The 19,177-nt window shown below is 45.5% G+C and overlaps 1 protein-coding gene across 5 annotated transcripts; it reads right to left on the bottom strand.

The window, feature by feature from the left end:
- Positions 1 to 92: 92 nt before the first annotated feature.
- On the bottom strand, positions 93 to 19,037 carry DDB2 (damage specific DNA binding protein 2). 5 transcript variants are annotated; one of them, XM_065065963.1, is made up of 11 exons: positions 16,345 to 19,037; positions 14,950 to 15,133; positions 11,392 to 11,522; positions 9,966 to 10,157; positions 7,060 to 7,226; positions 5,540 to 5,639; positions 4,059 to 4,236; positions 2,781 to 2,926; positions 2,337 to 2,501; positions 1,991 to 2,036; positions 93 to 1,309 (listed from the first exon to the last, which is right to left on the bottom strand). In XM_065065963.1, the coding sequence occupies exons 2-11, from the start codon at positions 15,119 to 15,121 to the stop codon at positions 1,059 to 1,061; spliced, it is 1,548 nt and encodes a 515-aa protein (XP_064922035.1). In that variant the 5' UTR covers positions 15,122 to 15,133; positions 16,345 to 19,037; the 3' UTR covers positions 93 to 1,058. The 5 variants fall into 5 exon arrangements, with proteins under 5 accessions (XP_064922035.1, XP_064922036.1, XP_064922033.1 ...); XM_065065964.1 differs by lacking the exon at positions 7,060 to 7,226 and adding an exon at positions 8,976 to 9,121 and having other exon boundaries at positions 16,345 to 19,031; XM_065065961.1 differs by lacking the exon at positions 16,345 to 19,037 and adding an exon at positions 16,079 to 16,329.
- Between the last annotated feature and the right edge of the window lie 140 nt (positions 19,038 to 19,177).

The following is a 19,177-nucleotide window of genomic DNA, read 5'->3' as shown; positions in this document are numbered from 1 at the left end:
GCTCTCCCACAGAAAGGTCAGTAATTTCTTCCCTCAAACAAAAGCAGTTGAGCAGAATGGTCAAAGCAGCCACACTCTGTATCAAAGAAGAATTTCACTTCAGTATAAAACTTTATTAATATCAATACTGCAAAACTATAAAAGTGAACATTGAGAATCTGAGCAGGCCTGGAGCCCATCCCATCCATCAACCTCTGGGACACCAGCAAGGTCCCAGGCAGCCTTGTAAACAAACTAGAAGAAGCAAAACTTTTCAGTTTAACAGCAGTCTTGAGATTTGGCTCTGAGCAGCGGTGTTTAGAAGAAATTCCTCATTTCTGTTTTGCAACATTTTTATCCAACCTTCTGAAGCACATAGGCACAAGTGAAAAAAAATTACCTAATCAGTGGCAAGAAAAAGCCTAGAGCTCTGAAAATGGAAACTACAGAATCACCAGATTGCCAGCTCCATGCTGCCCTTGCATCCCATGCAAGGTGAAGAGTTCTGGCATCGTCATGTTCTTCGTGGTCTAGTTAAATAGCTGCAAGCACAGATTCTCTAAGCCTGAGGTCTTGACAGATGTGCATTTTCCAAAGAAGCTTGCATATGGGAGAGGCTGGTGTTTCTTAAGCTACCCAAGCTACCCCTCACCTCAGCCCAGAGAACATTCTACCTTTTCAAGACATTAACCTTGTTAGCAAAGGGTTTCTTAGCTCAGTTTGGCTAGAACAAGCTGGGGACCCTGTTGTGAGCTGCTCCACAGCAGACTACAGGAGATGGGAACCTCTGACAAGTGATGACAAGCAGATGCGGCAGGCTGGAAGCAGCAACTTCAGCAGGATCTGAAAACATCTCAGAAGTTTTCCTACTGCCTCGGAAAATGTGTGGTAACTCCACTTGGAGGAGGAACTGAGTACTGACAGAACTTTCTAGAAGGGGAAGCAAAGGGAATCAGGGAAGCACGATCAGATCCAGGGAGGAAGGACAAAGTAGAAGTCTAATGCCCTGCACGGCTTATACTGCCCATTGCCAACACTGAATTTGTACCCTGTGATCCAGAAAGGATCAACATACTAAATCACTTCTCTAGATCCTTCCCTTTTCGCTTCCTTCCCTGTGATTTGGAATCATTGTTTTTTGTTCTCGGCTCCTCCAGCTCCCAAGGCAGTAAATTAGCTTTGAGTTTGCTTGTCCCAGGGTTTGCCTGCCTCTGCCCTCCACGTCTGGACAAACTCCAGCTTCCAATCCCCTGTTCTGTCATGGTTTTCAAAAGATGTTCTTGCTTCTTGGCCACCATCTCCTCCCGGCTCCAGATCAGAATATTAAAACCTGAGAGGAAAAATTGAACATTGTGCATCAGAAACTCTATATCAAATATAATACCTTAGGCTATGTCACTTAAATGCCAGAAATTCAAAATGCTTTGTCTGTTCTAAGATATTTCCAAGGTACAGAGGACACAAAGGTATTTATTGCAGACGCTATCTCCACACAGCCATGGAAGTTTGATCTAATTAAGAAACATTATCAACTAATTCCTAATCTTACCTGTCACAGGTCTAAGACCTAAATCTATAACCAGCTCTCTTAATCCCAAACAGCCTACGAAAAACTCAAATAATCTCAGCTCTGCAACCTAGGAAATGGGAGAGGGCACAGCCTGGCAGGAAAAGGCTTCCCCCAACATGGTTTTCCGCTGCGGTTAGATGGCCGGCAGAAGGCAGCAGCTCCCTGCTGCAGAGCGGCTGCTCGCTCCTCTGGATTAGCGCTCTCAGGAAATGTTTCACAGGAGCTGACCACCAACCTGTTTTCTAACTGCAAAGGTGGAAGACTGGAAAGGAGGTCTCAATCAATCTCTTTTACAGATGTAGGAAATTACAGGGGACTGCTATAGCAAGTAGGATTTGGGAAACCTTCACTCACAATTTGCTTCAGTCTGGAGAAACAAGCGGGCCCTTTTCTGGGCCTGGAACCCAGCCATGCTTAGCACCCCAGGTTCTCTTTACTTACCCATGCCAGAAGCCAGCGTGTCTCCCATAGGGTTAAATTTATTGAGCTGAAAATGGAAACACAGTCAGAGTCTGTTTATATAACAGAGTCATAAGAGCACTGGGGCTTATATAACAGCAACAAACCATCTGGAAAACCCAGCGTTCCCTAAAGAGTATCACAGAAAACCCACAGATGAGCATGGGCCAGCCCTGCTCGAGTCAGCAGCTTTAGCTGGCAGCCATACCCCCACAAAAGCACGGGTCTGTCACAGGTAAAGAGGATAATCCTGCTGTTCCAGTCTCTCAGCCCCATCCCTTGGCAGCGGTTCAGTACAGAGCCACTGGTCCTTCTAGCTTCAACTCACCGAAATGATACCAGAAGCATTTGGATCATGGAGCTGACAAACCATCTCCCCAGTGTTTCCATCAAATACATCAACAGTTCGTAGCTCGTTCACTGTGTACCCTGGGAACTTAGGGTCTGGGTAGCGACCTGCTACAATGAGGTCATAGCGAGGATGCCATGTTGCCTGGTCATAGAGCAGAGTGACAGGGAGTTCAGAGAAAGGGACAGAGCTCACACAGACACACAGCAGACAACCAGTACTGTGAGAAACAGCTTGTGCATCCCACCCACAGCCTGAGGAACATGGGTATCCTCAGAGCACTGCTCTGCTAGGAGCTGCAGCAGTATGAACATCCACCCACCAATGTAGTATCCTGACCAGAATCAGACTATTTCTGATTTACAGCCAGCTGATTGCACCAGGCATGATACTCCTCTCTCAAAGTGCACTGGCCTAACCCACCTTAATAGGCGTGAGGTGCTGAAACTGACGATGTGGGTGTGGGATCAGATGCTGTGGCTTGGTCCAGTCTGAAGATGAATAAACCCTGATTTCACTGCGCTGGTCTGTGCTTAGGAGCTTGGCACCATCTGTTGGGCTGAAGTAAGCTGGGAGAAGGGGACAACCAGGCAAACAAAAGGTCACAATGCTGTGACTGACAGCAAACATCAAAGCCACATTTCTCTGATTGGAAACCCACAGCTATTTCTTTAATGGGGGTGTGATATTTCAATGTGTCCCAAAAGACAAGACTAAATGTCTCTAATAAACTCAAAACTTTTACAACAGTAAGCTGAAACCCACAGTGCTGGGCTACATAGGAAGAATCATTCTCATTTTAGAATCATAGAAAGAGACATTGCAAATAACGGAACTTGCTCGTTCAAATAGAAAGTTAGCAGAAAAACTGAGACAAACATCTGCAGTTTGGGCCTCCATGAACTGGTAAAACTGCCCCCAAGAAACAGAGATTTGAGTCTCATGCTCAAACAAACTGCCCCAATAAATTCTGTTTTCTAATCTCAGCCACTGCTGATGCTTCCACATTCGCCTCTCAAGGCACAGTGCCAGTTTGTATGGCAAGTCTAAGACTATGCCAGTTTGTCATGCATGAGTGATTTAGGGTCCTGCTTGCCACAAAGCAGTGTTTAGATCACTTAAAGAAAAGTGTGACTTAACAGAGTTCGATGGCAAGGTTCACTCTATTAATGCATGGAGGAAATATGCCAAGCGGAATCTGACGAGAGCTGTTTTAAAGTGATTTCTATGGGGACAGGAAATGTGAAAGAGTAGAGAGAAGCTCTCCCGTCCAGTCATGATGTTCAGAATGGACCCCCTGGCTTTCTATGCTCCTCCTCAGAGAGAAGCCCATGTGTGGCTGAATCCAAGCTTAGTCTCAGACTTGGTCAATGGTTTATGTCTAAGGGACACAAAGCATAAGGGAAAACAGGTAAGGGATTACATGTCTTTATGGCCAAAGGATTATATGTACACACCCGATTCTTTATATCACTAAGCTAGGATTTCAAAGCTGCAGCATTCTCCATCTCAGCCTGCTTACCTCCCTTCTGGAGGCCTGGGGAGGGCTGCCTCTGCCCACGCGTTCCTACTGCCATCCTTGTTTTAACATTAGCTACTGAACAACCTCAAATCTGAGCGAAAGCTAACATTGCCACAACAACAAAAGCTGAGCTGAGTGGACTCTCTGCAGACATCCATGCAACAAAATCTTTAACTCACCTGCATTAACAGGTTTGTCATGAGGAAGTACGTGAAGAAAATTCATTTTGTTTTTGATGTTTCTGAGGTCCCAGATTTTCACTGTCTGATCTACAGATGCTGTGGCCATCAACCACTCACATCGGGAGTTAAACTCCACATGAGTCACCTTCTTCCTGTGCAATTTCAGCTTCCAAATCTGCAGCAGAGGAAACAGAAAATTACACAGAATCAGTCTGGAGTAAAGAAATGGAAAAAATAATCTAATGAAGCAGAGTAAAGAGGTCACACATTTACAGAGTAACAAAACTTCTAAAATACACCAAGAGTTTATCCACTGGAAACAAGAAAGGAGAAGAATGATCTTGGGAACTGTTTAATTCTAGGAGAACTCTGATACACCTAATTTACCCTAACGGCATTTACCCTCCACCTGCAGAAAGATTAAAACAAACTGCAACAGGTACAGAAATGCGCTGCCAAAACAATAATAAGGGCCTTCTTTGTGGGAGAAGACCAAAAGAGCTTGCTTTGCTTATCTTAGTAAAAAAGGTGAGAGGAGATATAACTGGCTTCTAGAAACATTATCAGCAAAGAAACATGAGGGTAGGAGAAATATTTCAATTAACAAGAACAAATGGATATAAACTGGCCATGAATAAATTTATATCTGAAACTGAAAGATTACTTCTAATCCAAAGGGCAAAACTGGCCCATCCTCCCTACAATAATGGGCATCTCCCAAGTTCAGAAAAGGCTGCCACATTCTTTCAGGAAAAGAAAAAAAAAAGCAAGCAACTAATCTTGAATAAGCACAAGTCATTTGGAGCACTCCTGACTCTGCCCAATACTGTACCCAGCTGCCTCTGGCTAGAGCTCACTGGGCAGCAAACCCTTACAGATGTTACCCTCACAGGCAAGAGAAATGGTAATTCCAGTGTGACAGTACAGCAGGCTCTTGAAAGCAGGGCCCACTTCAACTATTCTCTAACTGAAGGGTTTGTACTAGTTCAGACTGGAAGTCACAAGCTGCCTCTGCCTGCCCTCTCGTGTCTAATGGCAGCAGTGCAATTTCTGTCCCAGCATCTGCTGAATTCCTGCTGTGTCACTGCTCCAAAGCCATGGAAGGGTAGGCATCAAAGCAGTATCTCCTAAATGATTCCCATCAGTGCGCTAAGTTTCTGAAATTGTGAAAGCTGTTGGCAGAGGGTGCTCACACCTTCAGGTTACCTGTAATTACTCTGGCCAGTACCAAATACTCTAATGAAGGGGTAGCATGCGACACAGTCCCTCTGTTTGGGAATTGTTACCGTGACATCCAACAACGTGAAAATGTCTAACGAATGCCAGAAGTGGAGGACTTCTCACCACCTAGACAATGGGTGGACTCATCTCCTGAGCTGCAAGATACTTGTTCCTCTTTTCAGGGTCCCTGTAGGGTAGGAAAGCACACGAGCCATGAAGATTCCCGTTGAGGAGACGCTGCATGGAGCCATACAAACCTTTTCACCAGAAGTGCTGAGCAGGACCACATTGCCCAAATTATCACCTGTCACCACTGCACGGCAGCTTGCAGAAACATCAACGCTGCAGTACCAGCAACTGGAGGGAAAGACACAAAATCAGTGCTGCCTCTCACAGGGAAGTGAAGGAAGTGGAGCTCTGGTTCAACAAGGGGACTGCAACAGATTGCAACTGCAGCCTCCTGCCTGATGGTGTAGGCCTGAGTATCAGGAAGGGGGACAGTTTACCAGCAAAGCTTTGTGTTGGTGATGTGTTGGTGACTGAGTATGAAACAGAATCATAGAATACCAGCTTGTAAGGGACCACAAGGATCACCTGGTCCAACCTTTCCTGGCAAAAGCACACTCTGGACAAGATGGCAAACCATCCTGTCCAGCTGAATCTTTAAAAGTCTCCAGTGTTGGGGAACCCACCAGTTTCATGGGGAGATTATTCCAATGGCTGATTGTTCTCATTGTGAAAAATTTCCCTCTTGTGTCCAACTGAAATCTCCCCAGGAGTAACTTGTACCCACTAGCCCTCATCTTTTCCATGTGACTCCTTGTAAAAATGGAGTCGTCTTTGTGGTCACCGTTTAAATACTGGAACAATAGCTTCCTAGTCATTTGTGAAGTGCTCATTAGATGGAAGTGTGACATGCTGGGACAGTGGAACATAACAAGAGGCTGAAAAGCCACTTGGTGCCTGCACATGGACATACCTTGGGAAACACCAGAATATCCTTGTGACGCTGACAAATGTAAAGAAATGGCTTTATTATGATGTTTTCCACGAAACACTGAAGCAGCAGCAAAGACAAAAGCTTTGGACTGGGAAGTTGCACGTGCAACTTCATGCTCCAGGAAACAAAACTGAATAGAGACTTATCTGATAAAGGCATAGGTCTTAACTCCAGCTCTGCTGGGAGGGTAAGGGAAGCAAGAATAAAGTTGGAGTCCTTTGGGAACTTGTTGGAAAAGCTTCACTTACAAAGATAAATTATTTGAGAATTCAAGGTAATGGAATTTATCACAGTGAGCCTGAAGATTCCAGAGGGGCAAAAGGGTAAACTGAACCTGAAATTATAACCTGAAATTCAGATTGTGCAGGAATGTCTTGTGGCTTTCCTATGCTACCTGATCTGCTACAGCCAAAGCAGAACACTGATGGCAATCAAGAGGAGGAAGTTATTCTGCTCTTCTCACCTCACACTTTATGAAGTGAAAAGCTGTCAGCACCTGTAAGAGAGGAGATGGTGCCACCAGAAAGCAACACTGGAGGATGCAGACAGCACGCTTAGCTGCTGTAAAAGCCTAAGTGCCCTGTGACTGCCCAGCTTGTCACCCACCCTGCAGGGCTAGGGTTGGGCACGGGAGCCTGTCTCCAAGCTCCCTCACAGACCAATTCATACCAAGAATCTCCTAACACTGGTAAAAATGAAGATGTTAGACAGCACAAGCAGCAGCGCAGTGTTAACCCCAAGGAACAGAGAATCAACCTTGCGGTGCTCCCTTCTCACCAAACATTATGGTGCTCATGGCCACAGTCCGGGGCATGGGAGATCACCTGCACAGCTCTGCCCTCAAGGTCCTGCAGACTTAGGGTACCATCCCCTGATGCCACATAAAGCTTCACTGCCTCATAAGGACTGAACTTCATGTCTCCGAGAGAATCTCCTGGCCCTTTCTGGAATACACACAAAGCCAAGATGCATCAAGGTTAGAGTGGAAGACAAAAATCTTAATAAAACATTAATCTCCTGGAACACACTGCTGGTTTCCCTAGGTACAGTGCAGTGCTTGCTGACAGGGCACATACATAAGAGCTCTTTTTTCCAAGTCTCTTTCCCATCTGAGCACATACATTCTGAGCCTGTAAGTTCAACCCCACCACTTTGGGCTGCACACATAATTAGCAGCATTGCTGCTTCTGCTAAGAGGGTAGGACTAATCTGCAGTGAATCACCTGGCTCAGACCAGCCTCAGGAGATCACAAGCAAAATCAGCACCATTCCATGCAGAAACCACATAAAACCTCATGACAGCCCTGCACCAAGCTTTTCTTAAAGAGACTTCATTCACCAGTTCTCCACAGGCTGTTTCCAATGCTGTATCTGGTCTTTCTCAAGGTACCAGCAGGCAGGAAGAGAGCGGTGCAAGGAGAAATGCTACTGCTAACCTCATAGCACAGGAATCTTATGTTCTGTGTTGTGTTACATTGTTATGGTTTTTTGTTACGTTTTTTTACCCAATCTGCCTACTGAGAAAATGTGGAAACCCTACACAAAGACAGAAAAGAAGGATGCTAGCTGGGAGTCCCCATACTCTTTTGATACTCAAGCACACTCCATCTGCTGCTCACAGAGCAGCTAATGAAGTCTCACTGTAAATACCAGATTTCAAGAAGACAATGAAGATTTAAAAAGGCCCTCCCACAGAGCCTGCCTGTCCTCACAGCAGTGGGAGGATGGCATGCCCTGTCCAATCCAGGCATCATTGCTGTAACAGGCATCCCACTGGGATACGAGATCTCATGTCCCAGGACCCAGCCGATCTCTCCTTGCTCAGCTGGCTAATCACCCCAGCACCACTTGGGGTCACCTTCTGCCCTATTACAAGGTTGCAGCTGGAACAGCCCATATAGAAACCAACCATGAAAGCTGCCACCCAGAAAGAATCAGGTGGGGAAAAGTAAAGAGGACACTAACCCAACTTCCCTCACTTACCTTTAAGTAAAGTTTAAGTGAACTGAAGTAACTAATTGAAGTGCTCAGGCCTCCTCATGAGTCCACAGAAAAGCAACTGTGTGAGAGGGTGATTGTAAGCACAGGCAGACAGAGTTGCCTCTAGTGATTAATCTCCTCTTTCCATTCATTGCTGAAGTAGCCCAGACTCTTAATTTTGGTATTTTACATAAGCATCAAAAGTTAGGTAGAATGAACTGGGGTGATCCTTATGACACACACCACTTGAAGTCAGTGGTGTTTGTGCAGAAGCACTAATGGGACTATAAATTGTCCTGTAAAAATCATCTGACAAGGAGCAGCACTGCTAACATGTGAAAAGACTAAAAGGTGCTCAGGACACAGAGTGGAAGGTTTAAGAACAGACAGCTGAGGAAATCCACTGGCACCCCCGCGATCCCATGTGTAACAGGAAGTAAGCATCATCAAAGACTCCCTCCCCTTCAGGAAAAAAAGCTCTCTTCTACCCACCACCCCCTTTCAGGGAAAAATAAAAAGGGAGAGTGAACCTCTCTGGAAGAGAGAGCACCCCTGAAATTCAGAGAATAAACAACACGTATGTGGAGAAGAAGAAGCCCAGCTCTCACATATTAGAGGCAAACGTATCTCTCTCTCTCTCTCTCTTTCTCTCTCTCTCTGTAGCGCTCCTGCCAGCAGGACACAGAGGCCCAAAGCATTGCTGTATTTCTTACTCCCAGTCCTCGGTGCTGGTGAAGACCCGGACAGTATTGCCATTAAAATCCTGCAGGGTGGTAGTGCCGGCAACTGACGAAGTGTACAGCTGACTAGGGTTAAAAGGGTTAAACTTCATTCCTGTGATGGCCCCTCCAGCTCCCATCTACAAGGAAGGGGATGAACAAAAGAAAAATCCACTGAGTGACGGGGAAATAGAAAAGTGTGTTCTGTAAGTCTGCATTCACTGCTATGTCCTTAACAGAAACAGTGAAACACACCACAGCCCTTCAAGAGGGCAGACACAACTGTGTCTTCCCAGAGGATGGCTGTCTACACAGTTACCCTCCTGGAGGGCAAAACTGCAGCTCCTTCAGTCCCCACAATGTACTCCCTGGCTGGCTGGCACTACATTATTTACAAAAAGAGAAAGATGGCTCGGGAACTTCTGGAGGATAGACCTCCTCCCATTGTACACCTATGTGAATTCAGAAAGCAGTCACAGTCTTTGGGTCCCTGTCAGAATGGGAATGGCTGAATACAGCAACAAGGGACATGCCAGCTATAGAAATCATTGATTCCACCTTAGTTTCTCACTTTAAATAAAGGGACTTAGTTTCCCCACACTCAAAGATGTTTCCTCATTTGGCACAGAATAAAAGGTGAGCAGAGAAAGATAAAGACCTAAAGCAGACAGACCCTCTCTGCCTACTTCCTTTCTAGCAACCCTTTAAGATAACTCTTTTGCTAGCTGCTGTATTATTTTTCCACTGAGCACACAGCAAGTGCTGCTTCTTTATGAACTTAACACGCCTCAGTTCTCCCCAGTGCTAGAACAGTCTGGGACTTAGGAACAGACTTGCTGTTGCACCTCAGTCCTGCCCCACAGCTGGCTACTCTGCAACCCAAGACCCTGATGTGCTTCTCACAACAGACCCCAGTTTTGATCTGCAGTATTTTATGGTGCTCCAGTCTTCCCTCCCACCCATTCCATGCACCCAGAGGCTTACCCCTTTGATGAAGCAGGTTTTAGTAAGTACTTCATAGTCCCAAAGGATAATGTCTCCACCTTTGGAACCAACAGCTACAGTACTGGGGTGTGTTGGATGCCATTCCAGGCATGTCACTCTCCTGTCAAAGGGACTTGCTGTTCGAAAGAGGCGGTATGAGGCAAGAGAACGCAGGAATGGCAGCTGCAGACACTGTTAAGAAAATAAAGAGAATTATGACTTTTGCAGGAATCGCTGAGGTTCTCTGAATGAGTAGCGCTAGTAATTTCTAATTGCCATCGGTGTTAATACATTCACACAAAATTCTAAGCCTCTCTGTAGAATGAAGAACATACTGTCCCCAGGGGAAATAGCCTGTGGCCACACAAATCCATGTCAGACACAGCACTCAGAAAGCAGAGAACTGGGAGATACCATACTTGAAATGATGTACAGGGAGTTAAGCCTCATGGACTGAGCTAAAAAGGCAAGATAATTAACATTAACAAGGAAGGAGAATGTGTCTCCACATCAGTAAAAGGCACTTACAACTATCTATGTCTTTACTGAGCATCACAAAATGCTACACATCACCCAGAGAGAAAATATTATGCCACTCCATCCAAACAGTCTGCAGCTCAACTATACACCTTAAGAGTGAACTAAACACTTGAAACAGTGCATGAGACAACATGGCACGATTGTATTGTTATTCAGTTGAGGAACAGGCACTGCTTGGATGAGCTTGGTGATTTCTTTATCATTTGGATACTTGAAAGAGATCAATCATAGGGAAGATAAAGCTACCCCAGGTGCTTCCCATCTCTCGGTGTTAGAGAAAAAGCCGATTTTCAAATGAAAGGAGTATGGCTCTGAAAACAGTAAAACATTACGGACTTGAAGGAATATGTCTGTGAAGAGGAAACATCAAAATGAAACCTGACATGATTAGCAAAGCAAGAGTGTATGCAAAACAGTATGACAAACCAGTCAGATTAGTGTGCAAAAGTAGCACTGTGCAATAAATCAAATAGTAGAGCAGGTAAGTTTAAATATGATTCAAGGAAGAACAGAATTAAGAGAGGGATAAAATGTAGAGTGACGGGACCAGGTCAACCAAAAGGGCAAGACACCTCAGCTCCTGCATTTTACAGGATTAAGAAACATAAAGGTGCAACAGACTTGGAGCCACAAACTCTGCGTGTGAGGAACTTTAAGCCCCTTTAAAGTTTCCCTGGGTGTGTTCAAGATCACAGTATCACAGTATGTTAGGGATTGGAAGGGACCTCAAAAGATCCTCTAGTCCAATCCCCCTGCTGGAGCAGGAACGCCTAGGTGAGGTCGCACAGGAACATGTCCAGGCGGGTTTTGAATGTCTCCAGAGAAGGAGATGTTTTTAGGTAGAGAGCTGAGATGTCCAGCAAGTCATGAAGGGGAAACTTCTTACCTGCCTGAGCTGTGCCCGAATGGAGCCTCCCAGCATGTTCTGGTAGACATAATGAACAATGCTGCGCTGTCGCTCCAGCTGATGGAAAAGGACTTTGTTGTTTCTCACCACAGACCCACCTCTACTCCAACCTGACAGAGAAAAAGAGTAAAACGTACTGAGGGCAAACACCTGTCACGCTCATTCAATAAAAAACAGAGGACTATATGTGCATTTGCTGCTAAATCCGTGAAAAGCCTGAGCCACAAGGTAAATCTCTAAATGATTCTTGTATCTCTAAGGTGAAGCAGCCTCTGCAATTATGAAGCCCGCTGCTTCCCATAGGCTGCCAGAGCTTCACATATGCTTCTTGATACACCTTCCCTCTCCTTGCTGAAGATTTATCAAAAAAAGAACAGGAGAGGACTAAAGCAAAGCCATAGGTGGTGCATCTCTTGGACAGTATACAATTTGAATGGTTCATACCCAAAATACAATGAAAGTATCCAGAGCCCCAACAACCTGGAAATAGTCCATGGAGGGTGGTAAGCCCCTGAGTACAGCAAAGGGAAGGTCAGACGTGTGACCAGCAGAAACATTAACATCTGAAAATTCTACATGCGTAGCAACGTGGCTTCCCGTACAGTTCCTGAAATGCCTCGTCATGAATCAGAATTTTCCACGTGCTTGTGCTGTAGCCCGTACAGTCTCCCTACAGCACTCAGAGTTTTGGTTTTGATAATAGACTTGCTGACGCCTCATCACCCGAAAACCTCTCTGTTTGGAGTGATTTTTGCTGAGAGTACAGCATGCTTCTATATTTTGTTCGTGTTCCAAGTTTTTATCTTCAGGGACTTTTACATAAAGAACAGATCTATTCAGTCTGGTGTCTGTAATCTAATCATCCCCACAGCAATGGTTTGTAACACCCCAGGGGATCCAGATGTCAAATGGGAAAGAAGCATTTCTTAAGAAACAAAAATGATATTTTAATTTAAAGGTATTTATCAAAAAACAAAACAAAACAAACAAACAAAACCAAACCAAACCAAACCAAACCAAAACAAAAAAACACCAAACCCAAAACATAGGGTTCATCATATACAATTAGAACCTAAATGAAATCGTCCTTTAATGCAACACTGGAGCCTCAAAATGCATGGGTGTGAGACTAAACTTCTTTGTTCACACGCCAACATAGTGCAAACACTTGTTACACCTGTTAAAATACGTATAAAAGTATTCATATTCTAATTCCTCTTTTTTTTTTTTCCCACAGAAGAATTAGCATCCACAGTTCCTTCTTCAGGTGTGATGGAAATAGATGTATTTTTTCCAAATTCTGTTTTATTATAAAGGATAATTAAATAAGAAACAAACTTCAGGCCTTTTTTAGAATCTGCTGGAAGAAACACTTTAAAGAAGTGTTTCAGTTGCAAGAAACTGAAACCGTCCTATACGGCTCAGGAGAAGAAAACACTTTTTCCAAAACATAGAATGATTTCAATTGGAAGAGACCCTCAGGATCATCCAGTCCAACCATAACCCAACTCTAGCACTAAACCATGTCCCTAAGAACCTCGTCTAAATGCCTTCTAAACACCTCCAGGAATGGTGACTCCACCACTTCCCTGGGCAGCCTGTTCCAACGCCTGACAACACTTTCTGTGAATAATTTTTTCCTAATACCCCATCTAAACCTCCCCTACCGCAACATGAGGCCTTTTCCTCTCACCTTCATGTGCTGCTTGGGAGAAGAGACCAACCCCCTCCATGCTACAACCTCCTTTCAGGTAGTTGTAGACAGCAATAAGGTCTCCCCTCAGCCTCCTTTTCTCCAGGATAAACAGCCCCAGTTCCCTCAGCTACTCCTCATCAGACTTGTGCTCCAGACCCCTCAGCAGCTTCATCACCCTCCTCTGCACTCTCTCTAGTCTTTCAATGTCCTTCTTATGATGAGGGCTTCAAAACTGAACACAGTATTCAAGGTGGAGCCTCACCAGTGCCGAGTACAGTGGAACAAACACTTCTCTAGTCCTGCTGGCCACACTATTCCATATATAAATCAAAACTGGAACACAGAATGGAAAAGCTCAAATACAAAGGTCTCCATCTTTTGAAAAAGGGCTTAAGAGAAAAATATGATTTGCCTCATTTTTCCGAAGTATTAGCTACAGCCAATTCCCTCTGAATCTTACAGGAATTGCAGATGCTCACCCAATCTGAAAATCAGGCCATGAAGTTACAATGAAAATCAAATGAACTACAGAAGGCGCTTTAACTATCCGCAGTTAAACACAGAACTCCTTTCAGAGTATTTTGTCTCCACATCTGCTGTTCATACTGCCAACTGCTTCAAGTTTAGAGTTACATACCAGACAATGGAAATTGTATAACTCCTCTATCTCTGTTGAAAAACACCTAAGTCATTTCTGGATCCTTAAAGCCAAAATTGTACAAGAAGCGTGCAGTATTTCCACACAAGGAAGTAACTTCAGTGATCTCCAAACAAAGGAATTATAGGTTTTATCTGAGAAAAGTTAACTGAGGGGAGACCTTCTCTCTGTCTGCAACTACCTGAAAGGAGGTTGTAGCATGGAGGGTGTTGGTCTCTTCTCCCAAGCAACAAGTGACAGAATGAGCGGCAACAGCATCAAATTGTGCCAGGGGAGGTTTAGCTTGGATATTAGGAAAAATTTCTTCACCACAAGGGTTGTCAAGCACTGAAATGGGCTGCTCAGGGAAGTGGATCAGTCACCATTCCTGGATGCGTTTAAAAGACATGTAGACATGGTGCTTAGGGACACGGTTTAGAGGTGGACTTGGCAGTGGCAGGTTAACACTTTGACTCGATGATCTTAAGGGTCTTTTTCAACCTAAATGATTCTGTGATTCTATGAAAATAGTCCTTACTGTAGTTGAAGCCTACACAACTTCCTTGATAATGCACAGCATTACCCTTTCCAGTATCTCAAAACTTCACCACCTCTCATTATACCAAAAATCTTTTAAGAGACTTTTTTTTTTTAAGTAACATACTAAAGGAAAAAACTGCACACGAGAAGTGTTAACTAAAAAACTCTGTTCAGTCTAATCTGAACATTGAAGTAGAAAGTATTCCTACTTATTGTAGCAAAAGTTAGAATATACAAAGCATTGGGTAAAAATGCCAGTTCAAACTACATGCTGAAACTGCGTTAAGAATTGCATGGGAGAGGAAACAATGCGTTACCAAGTTTGGTATGTCCTACAATAAAGCAGATGTCTGGTAATTCAGGAACTCCACAAAAATTAACCACCCTCAAACGAGCTGTGACAGCATCTTCAGTGAAAGGGCTTCTACCAAGGGGTATGGAATCTCAAAAATGAAACACATGCGTATGCACACACACACACACTCACTAGACAGGTAACTGGAGGATGCACTACCCCAATACATGTATCACTTCAATATATAACCCTACCTAAACACTCATGTCTGAACACACTTCTTGGCATCCTCCCTCTTCAACTAGTTGATGCCTGTCATTTACGGTAAATCTGGTTGGGAGAAACAGTAAGGATCTGAGGAAATGTTACCGATTTTCTCTGGGGGTTTGGATGTTTTTCTCACAAACAACCTCTTTGCTTGTGGCTCATTCCCTAGTTGCTCGTATTCCAGTTTCCTCTTCCCAGCTGATTTTGCCTCTTCCGGACAATGCTCATGTGCCCTCTCGTGCTTCTTGTCCTTTGGCTGGTTCACTGGAGTCATCCTGTCTAACCACTAAAAGCAAACAAAGCATGGAAGGTAAGACTGTCACACACTTTTAACTAGAAGACAGAGAGGAAAACTGGAACAAAACATATCCCAGTGGTCTGAAAGAAGTGATTATACCTGTACCCTCTTTCATCAGCATGACACTAGCTTTTTGTTGTGCTCTGCTGGAGAGAGGAACAGGTTCAATAATTCTTCTTTGTTCACGTATTAAAATGAATGTATCCTAAAGCATTAGAATATGTTTTGACAGATGTGCTTTTACTGAACTTTTAAGCTTAAACCCCACAGATCTGCATAAAGTACATCTGTGAAACCACATAATACCCTACTGTTTCTCTAGTAGCTCACACTGAGCACTTTGGATTCAGCTAAGGAATAGGTCAGAGCTTTTATGGCGATGGCCAGGGCTGACCGATCTTGCACCAAACGTGCTCAGAAGACACCTCCTATTTAACAGCCACTTCTCCTCACACCCACCACTCGATATTGGGACTGGATTCCCGCCCTAGCTGGCAGCCACACCTGAACTGCTCTTCTGACCCGCGGTGGGAGGCAGCGACTCGTGTCTCGCGTTGTGACCCCCAAAACGCCCCCCACCCCCTGGCCAAGGCGCGGGCCTCCCACCGCCTTCGTGCCCGCCGGCGGGCGGCGTCACCCGCCCCGTGCGCGGCACGTTCCCCACAGGGGATCCTCCGCCAGCAGCCGCGCACACGCTCATCCACGCTGGCGCTGAACTTATTTATAATTCGTGAATGGCTGTCAGGGGCATCTGCCCGTTTTAAATACAGCTCGGCAGGCACCGCGCAAGCTTCCCCGAATAGTGCCCAGCGTGCGCCTCCGGGCCTCACCCGCCCCGCGGGGCCGCCCCTCCGCGCCGCGGCCCCCGGGCCCCCGTGCCGGCCCAGGCCCGGCTACCCCGCGGCCTGGGCGGGAAGAGCCGCCCGCTCTCACCTGCGCTCCCGCGGCCACCGCTCCCCCACCGCGGCTGAGGACGGCGGGCGGCAGCCGGCCCCTCCCCCGCCGTTTCATAACCGGGGCGGGAAGGGGGGGCAGCGGCGCCCGGCGCGGCCCCGCGGGAAGGCTCGTCCGTCAGCCCCTGGGAAGCGGCGCAGAGCCCGCGGCCCTTCATCACCAAGGAGCGGCGGCCTCTGCGGCGGGGGGCCGAGGAGGGCCAGGGGTGTCCGCTCCAGCCGCTGCTTCCCCCCCGCCCTCCTTACCCTCTGCGGCCTCCCCGCCGGCGATCAGCCCGAGCAGCGCCCGCCGCTCCACTGGCGCGGGGGGGTGCGGGGCTCCCGCTCCACTGCGCCCACGGCCCGGCCTGGAACGGGCAGAGCCTCTGAGGTGTCCGACAGCTTGTTGTTGTTTTGGCAGAGGACTTAGAATCTTACATACTTCATTAACTTCCAGAGCACCAAATTGGGATATTAAAGCTGCATGGTAAGGACCCAAAAGACATCAACCAACCAGCAACCAAAAAAAAATAGAGGTATTATTTCAAAACACAACTTCCACAAGATGCATCTGGTGTTGGAACTCCGAAAAAAATGCGCTTTAAAGACACATAAAAAAGCCACAGCAAGACCAGCTCAGAGACTACTGGATCTTACGTAGCAGTCGAATGGGGAAGGAAGAGCCCCACAGCGCAGCTGGGGTACCAGCACGCCCCCCCCACCTGCGGAGGAGGCTGCTGGCTGCCCGCCCTGCTGTGTGGGGAACCCTATCTCCGGAGCAGCAGGGCCCCATGCTTCAGTCCCACAAGTAACTATATTGAGTAATTAAAATCCAGTCATCCACACGGGTGGCTATGAACACACATCCTAAAATACCCGTACATAACCACTCCTTGAATTGTGGGGCTTTTTGGTCTGGGTGTTGTGGTGCTTTGTTGATTTTTCTTCTTGCACTATAGTCACCTATGCATTTTCTCACTATTAAGGAATGCACAGAAAAACTGCTAAGAACAACAATGAAGATCCAGGCTCTGTGCTTTTCTCCTGAATAGTAACAACATTGTATTTAGTTGCTGCCATCCTGAGTATCAAAATGGTGTTCACAAAAAAATCATAATCACTGACAAAGAACACAAACTGGTTTTGGACATATACATCAACCCAATTAGCAAATCTTAAAGTCTTGTCGAGGACTTCTGTAATACACAATATCCTTAGAAATGTACCCATTAGCAAAAAATAGCAAGAGGAATAACTGAACATGCACTTCCCTTCTTCCCCCTGAAGCCTTGAAAGCCTGATTTCCAGGAAGGGAAACTACTACAGAGAAAGATCCTTCTTATCTTGACAGTGATCACCAGTTTCACCTATAGGTCGGCAGAAGCCATCATCATTGGAGATAATCTGTGGAGTTCATACGGCATCATGAACAAAATACTGATTAAGTCACACAAATCTTAAGCTCTTTTGGGTTTCATGTACTTTAAAAGGGAAAGGGTACATTTCCAAATTGGTAACTGAAAAAAAGGGGCCCTGATGCCAACCTTCCTTAATTAGACTGAAAGACTTGTATTGATTTCAACGTTCTATGTATTAATCCCAAAGAAAACTCTGACACAGTTATCCAAGTTATCTCCAGCAAAGATGCACAATTCCTGTCCCCGTTCCGTTTGTCTCCCAACAGTAGCGTCCCCATGCAGAGCACACTCTCAGTAACCCCTGTGGTTCCCTCTTGGAGCTATCATGGTTAGCACTGAGGAGAGGAGAATATTTCAGTTGGAAGGGACTTACAGTGATCATCTGCTCCAACTACCCGACCAGTTCAGGGCTGACCAAAAGCTAAAGCACGTTATTAAGGGCATTGTCCAAATGCCTCTAAACACTGACAGGTTTGGGGCATCAACCACCTCTCTAGGAAGCCTGTTCCAGTGTCTGACCACTCTCTCGGTAAAAAAGTGCTTCCTGATGTCCAGTCTAAACCTTCCCTGGTGCAGCTTTGAACCATTCCTACATGTCAAATCACTGGATGGATCCCAGAGAGAAGAGTTCAGCACCTCCCTCTCCACGTCCTCTCCTCAGGAAGCTGCAGAGAGCAATGAGGTCTCCCCTCAGCCTCCTTTTGTCCAAACTAGACAAACCCAAAGTCCTCAGTGACTCTTCACAGGACATTTCTTCCAGTCCTTTCACCAGCTTTGTTGTCCTCCCCTGAACACATTCAGGGACCTTCACATTCTTCTTAAATTGTGGGGCCCAAAACTGCACACAGTTCTTGAGGTGGGGCCGCACCAACACAAAATAAACTGCTAAATACAGTCCTTTTATCAATTACTAACGCCAAGTTTGCTTTCTCTCTAGAGAATCACCAGATATTTCTGTGATTATTATTCACTAAGGACAAGAATAGCAGACAGTACACAAATCACGCACAGAAGAACTGGCACTGGCCTGGGGCACTGAGCAAGCCAGAGTAAGAGTAATCTGAAAAAAAATATTCTTATGTGTATTTACAGTCTCACAGTCTTCAAACTACAGTATGCAGCAAAGTCAGAGGAGTATAATTATGTGTGGGCAGAATATTAGGCTTATTTTTATGATGCCTTTTATCTGACATACAATTACGCTGAGTCTCTGCCTTCGTTATGGGATGTGGTTCTCCAGAATAAAGCTGTCTTGCCACCGGCTCTGGTAAAGCTGTATTGTGACTAAGACCATCAGCTTCATGGTTATTTGTAATACCATTAGTATTCTGCCTCCTTGTTGCCAGGATCTTTTTCCAAAGCATGAATATTTTTGACTACTTTAGTCTGACTACTGATGTAAATAAGACCATTACAGCAACTACAGTTTGGCATGAGTACGAAAGCAAGCCTATATTCCACTAAAAAGTAGGAAAAAAATATATAATCCTAAAGAGAAAGAGTAAATATTATGCCATCTGACTTCTTTCTATCCCATGACCATTATTAAGCTGCCCTGCACCAGGAAAATGAACAAAAATATCACTATTGTAATTACCTTGTTTACCTGAGCGCTCTGTTTTCCGTAAGCCATTCCAGCCCCGGAGGGCAGGATCGCAGCAGCCACGATACGTAGCACCCCC

The sequence above is a fragment of the Columba livia genome, chromosome 5, assembly GCF_036013475.1.
Source record: "Columba livia isolate bColLiv1 breed racing homer chromosome 5, bColLiv1.pat.W.v2, whole genome shotgun sequence".
Lineage (NCBI taxonomy): Eukaryota > Metazoa > Chordata > Aves > Columbiformes > Columbidae > Columba > Columba livia.
The sequence above is the reverse complement of the archived record's forward strand: the minus strand, read 5'-3'. Positions and strand labels throughout refer to the sequence as shown.

Coding starts and splice junctions, on each gene's coding strand:
- DDB2 (XM_065065961.1), bottom strand. CDS start 16,156: ATGAAACGGCGGGGGAGGGGCCGGCTGCCGCCCGCCGTCCTCAGCCGC. Junction 7,227..9,965: donor AAACCTGCTTCATCAAAGGG/GTAAGCCTCTGG, acceptor TGTGTATTCCAG/AAAGGGCCAGGAGATTCTCT. Junction 1,310..1,990: donor CACGCTGGCTTCTGGCATGG/GTAAGTAAAGAG, acceptor TTTTCCTCTCAG/GTTTTAATATTCTGATCTGG.